Source organism: Pelobates fuscus, chromosome 10, assembly GCF_036172605.1.
Source record: "Pelobates fuscus isolate aPelFus1 chromosome 10, aPelFus1.pri, whole genome shotgun sequence".
Taxonomy (NCBI): domain Eukaryota; kingdom Metazoa; phylum Chordata; class Amphibia; order Anura; family Pelobatidae; genus Pelobates; species Pelobates fuscus.
Genome location: NC_086326.1, coordinates 55,126,715 through 55,140,136, shown reverse-complemented (window position 1 = coordinate 55,140,136; position 13,422 = coordinate 55,126,715). Strand labels below are relative to the sequence as shown.

General features: G+C 40.2%; 1 protein-coding gene across 2 annotated transcripts in view; it reads right to left on the bottom strand.

Moving 5' to 3' along the window:
* JMJD1C (jumonji domain containing 1C) overlaps nt 1-13,422 on the bottom strand; it is a 274,686-nt gene that overhangs the window by 49,194 nt on the left and 212,070 nt on the right. The window contains exons 4-7 of one of the 2 annotated variants that reach the window (XM_063434155.1): nt 4,542-4,647; nt 1,657-1,781; nt 662-805; nt 223-403 (exon numbers count right to left, since the gene is read on the bottom strand). In XM_063434155.1, the coding sequence (XP_063290225.1) occupies nt 223-403; nt 662-805; nt 1,657-1,781; nt 4,542-4,647 (556 nt within the window). The remainder of the gene's footprint in view (nt 1-222; nt 404-661; nt 806-1,656; nt 1,782-4,541; nt 4,648-13,422) is intronic. The other variant, XM_063434156.1, reaches the window with a different exon arrangement.

Sequence of the window (13,422 nt, the reverse complement as noted above, 5' to 3'; positions counted from 1 at the left end):
TACACAGAGGAAATGCCATTTTACCAAAAGTCTTGGTATGAATCATCCAAACCTGGAGACAATGCAGAGTTTATTTATTTATTTTGTGGTTCTCCACCCAGTTTAAATGTGCTGTACCCCTGTGCAAGGAGTGGTATTACACCTTCGGGACTGCACCCAACTATATTAGGCAGGAAGTGAGTTTTGTAGCAGTACTTTAGGCATAAAGTCATGGCTACATACCTGGCCTACCAGTACCATCATATCTTTCTTCTTTAATGCGGTCTTCATCTGGCATGCTGCTGTCTGATCCTTTTCTCTTGTTTAAGCGGACATTTCGGTGGTGCTGACTCTGTTTTGATGTAAAGGTTTGAGAGTTCATCGCTGGTCTGGGACTATTAGCTTGTGCACGTGTGTAATGACCCTGTAAGTGGCAAATATTATTAACTATGCTATGACGCTAAAGGACAGCGGAATCAAATAATGGTCAGTACATAAGAAAACAACTACAAAAAAAAAATATACGTTGCTATCTACCAACTAAGTTCTATACTAGATAAATATAGGTTTCTTGTCATTTATACGTTAGTATGTTTTCTCTTTACAAAAATTGGGGGGAAGAAATCCCAAATTGATAAGAATTCTACAAATATATACATATAAAAAAAAAAAGAATACGTACATGAATTGTGTTGCTATTCTGATTTAAACGAGATCTACGACGAGATGTGATTCCAATATTTTCACCTTTCAATAAAGAGTAAACAACATCATCTAGAAAGGTCATCTGAACCATAGAAGGGTCAACATTCTGTGGCTCTAGTACCTGTATCAAAACCAAAAATATGTATTAGTTTCTGTTTTTTGGCAGAACAATAACTTCAATTCATATGGTAACATGCAAAAGATCTTGGGTGTTACTGAAGTGTAATCTGTTTCCCATCCTGGCTATAGCTGTGGCAACTCTAAACCGTATCTCTTTAATCACTTGAGAACCAACGATTGTCTACATAGTCAATTTTGTCCGTAAAACCTTACTTACTCCAAAAGAGTTGTTGAAACTATGTAGGCAGGATAGTCCATGTTTGCTTTTAATGAACTGTGTACATATAATGTACTGCATTTGAGAAGGTTAACTTCTGGCAGCACAGGAGATGGGGTGCTTGTGAGCTGTTGTGATTATGGTGCTTAGTGTCCCTCTAGTAAACACATGGTACATACTTCTCGAAAATGTAATTTTGTGGACAAATCCTGCACAAACTACAGTACCAGCCTGCCCCAGTCTAATTCTATTAGCAACTTCCCTTACTTTTGGTACCTTTCTCGAAGAGGAATTGGTTCTGTGTAAATGGATACTAACTGTTACATACATAACAAATCACGCTCACTACTGGAACAATTAGATCAAGGGTATCACACTGCATTCAATACCGTTAGATTACACGTTGGGCAATGCCGAATGTCAACACACTGAGATATAAGGCAAACACGCATTACTAAGTAGCAATGGGTTAAAGACATTAAAACGATGGTCATACGCACAAGACATACATGTCAACAAGCTAAAGTGATAACGCATTAAAACACATTTAGAATACATTAGAGGCTGTGACATGTGACATATAATCTGCATGTTTACTGAAAGGATTAGATTTATATAATCTATCTCGAACTCACCTGGTCATTCATAACAATCATAGTGCGGGTGAAGAGGTCATGGTGAGTAATTATACCAGTGAACCACTGGGTGGCAGAGTCCTGTCTGTACACCCTCACTCTATAGCCGTTTAAGGAATAAGGACCTAGAAGGTTGGGAGGGGGGTGGACAAAACCACAATTTAGAAGCTAGAAAAAGCAATTTCATACAAAGTCCCTTAAACTCATTCCAAGTATTACATCATCAAGCAGTTTTTCGGTGCCAGATACCAGGCTTTTTGAAACGGGCACACAAACAAGAACTTTATTATTAAATTACTATAACAGCAACTCATGGACAGTCTGATGCATTTAGAAACTTTACAAATTTAGGAGGTCTAGTCTTTTTTTTTGTTTTTTTTAATGATGCACAATCATTTCTGGCTACAGATCTAAAGGCAAGACAAATTAATTTCTGAAAAATTTAGCATCTATTAAGAAAGATTTGAGAAAGAATAAATGGTTTGCAAACAAAGCACAAAGTAGTACATTAGTTATGCATAATAAGTTTATACGAAAATATTTATCATTTTTATTTTAAATTTTTCTGCTCAAGTGGAACTGGATGTGGCATATACAAAACATGAAAATTATCTTAATTTAAACAACTGCAAGTCATGAAAAACCTTCATTGAGAGCCAAATCTCTGATCGGAGCTAGCGTGGCGGGCTTGGGTCATTGACTGAGAGTGATTAGGTGACACTCTCAGCCAATAAGATGACCCAGCATGGCACAGATCTCAGCGGAGGCACCGGCACATGACAGAGCCCAGGTAAGTTGTTAAACCATTAGCAAATAATTTACTTAAATTGGAAAGGAATTGGTACACTCATGACACCATAACTACCACAGGAAGCCTTTGTGTTCTTTTAAATTAGCTATTTTACTTGCATGTAAATTCATAATATCTGACATAAATGATAGATTTTACATTAAGTTTGACAAAAAGGGTTGGTGGGGGGAGCACAGGGATCTTCCGTCACCCAAAGCCCACCTTTGCTGTGGGAAGGAAGAGGCGAAATACCTGTACAGTTTAGCAGGATATTTAGTAAATTGCAAATTCCTACAGCCCCACCAAATTGACAAAAATGCCCGATTACTGTAAATGAATGCTGCCAACACGTAAAAATTCTGAATAAAAAATGTAAAACGATTAAACAGGATTGCACCGAAATCCTTCCAATTTATCCACTAAAACCGTGGTGTAGTGGTTATAGTGCTTGCAAGGGCCCATGAATACTTGCGGTATTAACTTGCAAGTATTAGCAGAGCCAATGTTACCCTGCCCTAGAATACTAAATGCAAAAACAAAAAATGGATTTGAAATATTAGCAAATAGATATTATTGCCTATACCGTTAGAATCTGTTCTAGAGCTCTGGAGAGAGCTGTTGGAATCACTAAGGGAGTAATGAATACTTCAATACGTTCGCCTACTGCCATTTGGGGACTCATCAGCTGGAGTGGTGACAATGAAATGTGAAACCAGAACCCATAAACTAGTCTGGGCAGAGAGTGCACTACAAGGAGGGTATTTTTAAACACAACAAACCTTAAATACACTGTACAAGTCAAGTGCAATAGTTCTAGAATCGAAAAACAAATTACAAACAAAATGTTTTAACACAGACACAAGCTGGCTTTTTTTTTTGTCATGTGCCGTGCCCCCCCCCCCCTTTTTTTTTTAAAACAATTATTGGATACCCACAGCTCTGAAAGAAACTAAAATAAAGTGATATAAAACGTGAAATCCTTTTTCTCTGATAGAGACAAACATTCTTTTGGAGCCTGAGCAATGTTATATTAGAATGCACCTTTGCATATACATGCCATTGTACATTGACTGCCGCCTGGCTGCCATCTGATACCTGACCAGGCTAGCGCCGAAGGCAGACAGGCTCGGTACACACCAGCCAATCTGGGGATCAAGTGATGAAGCTCTCTCACTGTAGTCTGAGAGTTGTGTTTTATGAAAAAAATTGTTACAGGAGACCTTGTTGGCATCCATTGCATAGACTCCACATACAATAATGTCCTTTTTAGAGATACCGTACAAATAATGACCTCTTGTAGAGATTTAATATCAAAGAGCGGTCCACTTGTAGAGATTCCACATCGTTTTAAAGTTCAATACAGACATTCATATGCATGCAAATGCTAAAATGAGAATTATTATTTACTCACAAAGCAAACGAGCGACCTTAGAGAAACAAAGTCTAAAATCACAAAACCCACTAAGACTAACTAAGATGCACAAGATTCCAGCCAGCAAGCTTACCATTTTAAATATCATTTTCCAGAGCCCAGGAAATAATTAAAGTCATCAATCTCTACATTAGTCCTTCCCAACTAAATAATCTGATATCATTAACGAGCTATGGAAGCCTGGAACTCTGCGTTTCCCAAATTTACAATAAAATAATTACATATTACGATTAAAATGAATTATGAGCATAGACTGTCCCTTTAATTTTAACTGGCAAAAATACAAACAAAGCACTAACTAGTTTGCTCATTATCCACCTACAGGACAGATTTTCAATTTGTCTTCTAAATACTTCTTTCAGAAATCGGAAGGCAATCAGTAGGTTTGAGTGAAGGAGCAGAACTAAATTAAAATTTTAAAAATATTTTTTCATTTAAGATTTACCAAACATCGCCCTACATAGAAAACAAGGTGTATTTCTTTTTCCAGCAATGGGTAATATTGGCAACAAAAATATTTTTCAACTATATTTCCCATGATGCCTGTGTTAATACTGTCTGAGCTTAATAGGAAATGTAGTCATCTAGGTTTAGCCATTACTTGTCTAAAGTATGCGGTTTTAAAGAAATATCCAGAGCGGACAAAAGCGTTTAGTTACTCACCTTGCATAAAAATCTCCTGAACCTTGTGTTCTTTAACCCAGGCTTTCACCTCCTCGTGAAGTTGGGGGTTGTCCCTGAGAACTGGGTTAAGACTGTCTACTTCATCCTATAAAAATACACAAAGACAAATGTACCAGATTAGCATCTTCGTAACATAAATGTGTACGCACAAATAAACAGGAGCAGACAAGGAACTCGGGTTCATATTTAGTACTTGAATCCGGCCTGTAGACAACTCGTTGGCCAAGAAAGAAAAATGCATTTTATTTTTAGTACTGAACTTGCAATGCAGTCTAACTGTATATAGCCGGCAAACCAGACAGATTGTACAACGTAAAAATAATATATACCGCTCACATTTCATGCATTGCACACTCAGCATTTCAATTCCTGAATAGGCCACTTAAAGGGGTACTGGATCCGATGTTTTGTTTAGGGATTGGTCAAGCAAAGTATTTTCTTCTTCTGTTGTCATTTGACATTGCACACAGTGTTTCCACGACGAGTATGTTGCAGTACTATGCTCCTCACTGCCTGCTACCTGCAGTCGCAGGATTCAATGCATAACCTGGTTAATCAGGAATACAGAAAGGCTGCTATGTATGAAACGTAATAGTAGTGCAGTTATAGGTACAGCTACACGCTAAAGGTTTGCAAAAACATGCATAGTCTGCAGAACCAGGGTCTCTAAATAGTTCTGAATACCTAGGAATATTTACGAAGATTTCTTGAATTGGACTATTCAAAAATTCATGAAACCTCTTATGGTTTCCTTAAAAGAACTGGCAAACTATATCCGTGATCTTTCTCTTTGTCCTCACAAATGCAGCCCCATATGTTGCAATAACAACTCATGGAAATACAGTTCTGATATAGGATTTGGTTTATGCAGTAGACCTCCCTGAACCATACTCTAATAGTAGACATGATTGTTAGAGAGTCTGAGTTTTCCTTTTAACAGCGTTCCACGTTTGATTTACTTAAAGGACCACTATAGTGCCAGGAAAACAAACTCATTTTCCTGGCTCTATAGTGTTAATATGCCCCCCCCCCCCAACCCTCATGGCCCCCCTCCCGCTGGGGTCTAGGGGGAGGAAAGGGTTAAACTCTTACCTTTCTCCAGCGCCGGGCTCCCTCGGGGACTCTCCTCCCTCTTCGGACGAATGCGCACCAAGAGCCGCGCGCGCATTCAATCCGTCTATAGGAAACCACAGTGAGAAGCGCGGAAGCGCCTCTAGCGGCTGTCAATGAGACAGCCACTAGAGGCTGGATAAACCCTAATGTAAACATAGCAGTTTCTCTGCAGGGTTAACCCTAGATGGACCTGGCAACCAGACCACTTCATTGAGCTGAAGTGGTCTGGGTGCCTATAGTGGTCCTTTAATGTTGTATAGTAAGCCTGGGCATTGTAGACCAGGACTTAACAAATTTGCTTTGAATCTAGGAACCAGTTAAAAAAGTTAGGAGCCAGATTTTAAAATACAATTCTTAAAGGGACACTAGCCAACAGAACCACTACAGCTTAATGTAGCACTTCTGGTGTCTATAGCCTGTCCCTACAGACTTTTCCTAGTGACACCTCTAGTGACCTTTACTCAGACAGCCACTAGAGGTTCCTCTAGACGCAACATTCAGTGTCTCCACGCTCTGCATTGAGGCTCTGAACGTCCCCCATAGAGATGCATTGATAAAACGCATCTCTATTAGGAGATGCTGACTAATGCAGCGGTTTGCAGCCAATCGAATGGCAAAACATAATCAAAAGATAATCAAGCTTGATAATCTCAGTAATAGAAGCAGGGCCAGCCGAGGGCAGACCAGCAAGGTGTGGGAAAAAATGGTGAGTAAAAATACCATTCCTTTGCGAACGGAAGAGATCTGGTCACCTAAACACACACGTCACGTGTGGTGCTGCACTCTTACTCGGTAAGTTTTAGGTGGAGGGTTATATCACCTATACACGGAGTCTGTGGGGTTTTTTGTTTTTGTTTTTTTAAACACACACCATGACAAACATATACATACACACACACCATCGCAGACATATGTGTTGTTTTATGGGAGCCCAAGAGCTGGCCGACTGGCCACCTTTGGACTCCCCCAGGACAGGCGGCCAGTTATTTCCCGGGCGAGCGTGCACTTTCCCCTGAGCGCTCTCTCTCTCTGCCCTCCCGGCCGCCTCCCTGCCAGCAGCCCCACTGGACCCCAGGTGAAAAATCTACCCAGCTATTCCAAAAGTAGGGAGGCTGGGTGGATTTCATATTAAAAAATAATAATAATAATAATAATAATAATTGTGAGTGGGGGAAATGTGTGTGTGTATCTGTCAGTGATTGTGTGTCAGTGAATTTTAGTGCGTCTGTCAGTGTGTGTCCGAGTTATAGTGTATGTCTGTCTATCAGTGTGTCAAATCAGTGAGTGCAAGTATGTCATTGTTTGTCAGTGTATATGAGAGTGTGCGTCTGTCAGTGAGTGAGCGTCTGTCAGTGAGTGAGCGACTGTCAGTCAAAGTGCGGCCTTGACAGGAAGGGGTGGGAAAAATGTAAATTAGGTGCGGGCCGCACGAGCACCGTCCTGCCTAGGGCCACACAAATCCTTAATACACTACTGTGACAGATATATACACACACACACACACACACACCATGACAGACATATACACACACACACTATGACAGACCCACACACTCACACATTATTGCTTGATTTAGTCTAGTGGGCGGCAAGCTGGGGGGGTCGTGGAGGCGGGCGGCATGCTGGGGGATTTTGTAGGAAGGCAGGCGGCTGGCTGCGCGTATTGTTGCAGGCGGCAAGGGAGCTGTGATGTCCCTGCTCTGCTCCCCTGAGCGTCGCTTAGCGAGACCGGGGTCTGAATAGCACGTCATATCCCGGCCCCGGTATCACTAAGTGGCACGCGGGGGAGAAGAGCAGAGACATCACAGCTCCCTCGCCGCTCTCCTTCTATTCGCGCAGCCAGCCGCCCGCCTCCATGAACCCCACCAGCATGCTGCCTTCCTACAAAATCCACCAGCTTGATGCTGACCGCCCGCCCACTTTGGAGTTTAGGGGCTTGCATATCCCAAGTGCCAAGGCGAAATTCCTAGGGGCCATGGCGACCTGGGATTTGTCGACCTTGTCTAGATCACTTGATATATATTCTTTAATCCCATAGAGAAGCTCGGAAACTAAACAGAATACATTACAGCAAATTTCAAAAAAGAAGAAAAAACAAAACCAGATTGAACACAAGTAATTGAACAGAACACACAAGGGTCATACATTTATTTTATTGGGCGCATACAATCTCAATTAAAGAGATCTCTTAAACCTGGAGTTTAACAGTTTTCCTGGTTAGGTAGTTACTTTGATTTGAGAGCCAAAGTATTTGTGAACAATTATTTATACTGCGGTTGTAATTTACTCTGCTGTTCATACTGAGCTGTGTCAAATTAGGGTTTGGGTTTCATGTGGCACAATGACTAGAACTTGACTCCTGGTACTCTGTTGATCCTCTAAGTGCATAAATGTGAATCGTGGTTGGCATAGTGAACACAGTTTCAGAGGCTGCTTGTCAGGGCATGACCCACTACCCATCAGGTAGCTGATGATACATTTACAAGGATTCACATTAGACCCATGTAAACAACTATGCTCACATAAGGTCACAGTGGGTTAATGCATTTAGCACACTATTGATTATTGGAGTATTATATAAAAGGGTCCTTCGCTGAAAAAAAATAAAATAAAGAAGAACTGATCTAGTCTTGCTTCTGCCCAGCATCAAAACCTTTTTTTTTTAAGGTATTTTAACTTTGGTAAAAGCTAACTTAGAAATAGAAAAAGAGCGTAATAGCCAATACAAATACAGACTACATGTAGCAGGGTCGGTTTAGCTTAAATGCAGACATAAAACATATGTCCTCCAAACACAAAACGTATCAGGAAACAGGTGAAAAGTAGAAGAAAGAAAAACATGCCTCTTTTTTAGTCTTCTTTTTCGACAGAGCAAGCAAATATTGCAAATATTCCTAACTGTGTACACAATGCTACTGGCCTTCCATTTACAGATAAAGTTAGCAGATGGATTATGAGATCAGACCAAGCGCTCCTGTGGTTTTTGAGCGAGGTCACTCAAAGTTTGTAAGGTCTGATTTCCACGGAAAGGCTGCAACAAAAAACAAGCTGAGGATTTGTTGTTGTGATTTCTATTTGCAAGCCATTCAAGGATAGTGCAAGTTGATGAAACCTATCAGTTGAACACTATGGGCTGCCTTTCCTAGACATTGCTACAAGACTACTCAATACAGCAGGTTAGTAACACACATGCAGCAGTGTAAAAGGAAGAATGATACCTCGGTATGGACAGAGCAAAGAAACCAGCAAATCGGGTGAATAAGTGGGGCGTAGAATGAAGAGGGCTGGTAGGTGGGGGGAATGAACAGAAAATAAAGAATTTGGGGGCAGAAAAATTAAAGAGGAATGACTGACCTGGGAAATTATGTTTATGTTAAACTCCAACCCATAAAAGTGCTATAATAATTTAACATTTTTATGCACCAACATAGTCCCAGGCGCTATACAAAGAGAAACTCGGACACAGAAGTAACAAAAATAATAAATCTAACATAATAGGTGGTTAAAGGGGCTCTGCCAATTTAAGCTTATTGTCCAAATGCAATCGGCAGTCTCTGCAAAATCTTTATCACCTCAAGAGAGCTCAGAGATAGAAATTATGCATACATCATTTCAACATACCTTGCAAAGCATTCCTACTTACTGCTTAAATGCACTGAACTGACAGGTAGGCCAACTTAAACAGGAAAGGAGCCCAGCGAGATAGACCCTTCCCTTCCTGTGCTCAGAAACGTGATGTTACAATGGTAAATTCTGCTTCAACATCTTCAGCCAAGTTACAGTATTTTTCCAATCTAGCTCAAGTGATATCAATGTATTTTTCCTTCCTGTGCAGCTAAACACATGGTTCGTTCTCTTCCTTGTAAATCAAGTACTGTTTCCTAAACATGGCTTATTCTTCTTGTTTGAATGGTTACCACCTGAATGGACTGATATTTAATAGTCATTCATTCGGTGATGGAACTTTAGCCATTTTCAATGAATCTATAAATGAATGTAAGGAAAACTAATTGTGTTCCTTGATTTGTAGCCAAATGCGGTGTGATCCCATGCACTGGCAGCCAAAGGCTAATGTAAAATCCAAAAATACCTTGCATAATGTGGATGCCTGCCCAATTTAGATTAACGTTAATATAGCTAGTAAGCTATATTGTTTTTAATAGACTGGAGACATAACTTCTTTGCAAAGCAAATAAACCATGTAAACAAGGAAGAAAAGATACCACTTCAGCTCCACCAGGATGCATTACTTAACATAGCACTAAATCTTTAACTCTCCCTGCAGGTTGACGGTACCTGCCTCACCCCATCCTTTCAAGCTCACTGTCTTGGTGTCACTTGATCCTGGCCTCACCTTTGCGCCTCATGTCCATTCTGTTGCTAAAACCTGTCGATTCCAACTTAAAAACATTGCCCGCCCTTTCTTACGCAAGATGCTGCCAAGGAGCTTGTTCATGCTCTAGTAATCTCTCGAATCGATTACTGTAATTCTCTTCTAATTGGTCTCCCAAGAAGCCATACTGCCCCCTACTAACTGTGGTGAATGCTGCTGCCAGGCTGATCTTTCTCTCCTGTCACTCCTCTCACACCTCACCACTCTGTCGATCCTTACATTGGCTTCCTCTCCCCTCTACTGTGACCTTCTCCTGTCTGCTGCTCACGCCTGCAAGACTACTCACGGGCGGCTCCTTTCCTTTGGAACAGCCTGCCTACATCAGACTCTCTCCTAGTCTTCAAACCTTTAAGAAGTCCCTCAAAACCCACCTTTTCAGGAATGCTTATTGCCTTAAATTCTATCCCTCAATCCTTCCTCTCGCTCTCCTAAAAGTCCACACACCACTTTCATCTCCTGTTCTGCTGCTTTCCCACCATGTCTATTTGCTGTCTATCTTAATACCCTTCCTATTGTATTTTTATACCCCACCTCCTCTAGACTGTAAGCTCGTTTGAGCAGGGTCCTCAGCTACCTATTGTTCCTGTTACATTTTGTTATTGTCTCATTTGGTAAATTCCCTGTTTATTGTAAAGCGCTGCGGAATAAGCTGGCGCTATATAAATACCAATAATAATAAAAAGCAGCAGATAGCGTCAACAGATATAGCCTTATAGCGGATCAACCATGTATTTCGAACATCACTGCGTGCTCCACCCAATCAACACTGACTGCGCTGTAGTGTTGGATGTCGCTATCAAACCCCTGTTTTACTCCACTCCAATCACAGTGAGGACCTAATTTGCATATGACACCATTTCATGGAACCTAGCTATTGAATCAATAAAAAAATCTCAATACTCTCAAAGAGAAACAGATGCATGGAGGATCTATGTACAAGGTAATATTGCAAGCATTTTAAAGTGTACATGCCAGTGGATATTAAACGAAAATAATTGCGCTTTTGAAATAAATCCAAGGTTTGATTTCAGAGTTTAAATGTGTGCATTAACATATCACGGACCATAAAACTGATTTTTGTTTACATTATATATGTTACATTCCTACTTGCTTGACAATTGTGACCTGTGTATCCTTCCTCTTTCCGTAAAAATGACAGATAATTTAATTATGTTGCTCGGTTTCCAGGAGCCTTTCCCACAGATGTCAATAAGCTGGAAGGGGGATCCACACATCATGCATTTGACAAACAAGGACAAAACGCTTACAGAGGTACTGAGAATTAAATTCTTTAAAAGAATTACAAATTAAAGATAAAGGTGGCCCTGGGGTCATGTGTCGTCCTGATAAAATATCCCAGTCATCTTTTCATTAACAGCTGCACTGCCAGCTGCTTTTAAATTCCGAGAAGGACGCACCACAATGCGTCCCTATTCCTGTAACAGGGCGGCTTTGTCTGCCGAGCTCTACTTTACAAAGCGTAAACTACCATTGCCAAATCCATTCATTTTTTTTTTTTCTCCGCTTAAGAGATTGCTTGTTTATAAGGCTATAGGGGAGTGGTAACCAAGCTCAGAGATTTACAACCGTGCTGACAAAGAAAAATGCAGAACATTACCAAAGACAGTATGTGTCAGTGCTGACTACCCTTTTCACTGCGGATTCCTGCAAACCACATCTCCCAAGATCCTCAAGCCAGCCCTCTCTGTCTGACTGTGCGTCACGGGAAACGTAATTCACAAACATCTGCAATGCCAGTTACTTGTCAGTGGCAAACATATACCATACAAAGTGGTTTATACAGTAAGGCAAATAGTTGATGCTTGTGCAGAGTTTAACAAAAACAACGCTCTAAGAGAAGGCAGGCAGAATGTTCAGTATGTATCAATATTCAGGCTACAAGGACACAAATTAATTAATATCTGAAGAAAACATGTTCTGTGCATAGATAATGTTCTGGAATTGCATTACACATTGTTGGTATAGTGGAGTTTTTTTGATGATCGTAAACAAGTCTTAACTTGTTCGATATATTATACAATCAGAATGGGTTAAAGAGATTGCGTAACAATTGCAGGAAATGTGGGGATAAAGGTCAGCCAGTAGATCATACTGTAAATCGGGTCTAGAACCAACCACAAATGGTTAATCAATGTAAATGAATGTGCACAGTGTCAATAAAGCTACATGTATTTAAAGCAGGTAATTAATGAAATTATACCTTAGGTGTATAATCATCGAGGTCATAATGTTTGTCGTCGTCGTCTAATCCCAGTATGGGACTGACTGCAACATCCTCTTGCATCATGTCTGTCATGCAAATAAGCAGGATTGAAATGTGATAGGCCTGCTGAAGAAAGGCATGCACTATGCTGGGATGACCTGTTTTATTGCTCACAGTTCCTGTCAGACACTCTCCCACACACCACCACTTTCTCAAGTTGTAAAATTACAGATCAGCCTGTGGGTGTAAGTTTTTTGCACTTAAACAATTAGATGCTGGGTTACAATTCTCCCACGAGAGGCTTCAAATGTGTTTCTATATATTTTTTATATTTTAATAAAATTATTGCTTCTTAATGCTAGGTAGAACATGAGTCCATGCTAGTTGCGTACAAACTGTTTGGGTAGCATCGTCAACAAAACAATGGGGGACTCATATGAAAAATGCATATTAAGAATAACACGATTATCTTCCTCCTTACTATCTCAACACTTTTTATAAACAGATCTAAATAAATTCTGAACTGCTGCCATTAATTCAATCTCTTTTCCAAAACTGATATGTGATTCTCTTTTCATAGCACCTCTAACGACACGTCACTGAAGGGAGAGTAGCTGAATTAAGAAGAGGAGCTGCAAATAGCAGATACTGTCTGGAGTGTAACTCCTATCAATCTCAGTGACTGTAGTCTTGTGGTTTATAATAATGTTCCTGAACCCCAACATATCACTAGTTCCCCACAATACAGGCATTAATGCCATGCATCATAGTATATATAGTTTACACACACACACACACACACACAAATAAAAACATTTTACAAACCTGCAATGTAATGGTAACTTGTTTATTGCTCTTTAATGTGAGCGCCCATTGTGTGCAACGAGGATATTTTTTATGAGTTTACAAAAGAAAAAAGTCAACAACTATAAAACTAGAGTCTCAATAAACATAAAAAAAAAGAGGTGAGGAGAAAAATATATGCTTTTCTGAGCAAACAGAAAGAGAGTAGAAGAAACACACACTAATGGAAAGTGTTCTACAATAAGCCCACAACTGATCACTGTTGTTGTTGCTGTAGGTTATTTCCTTTGGCTTTATATAGTAATTCCAGGAAACCGCCAAACCAT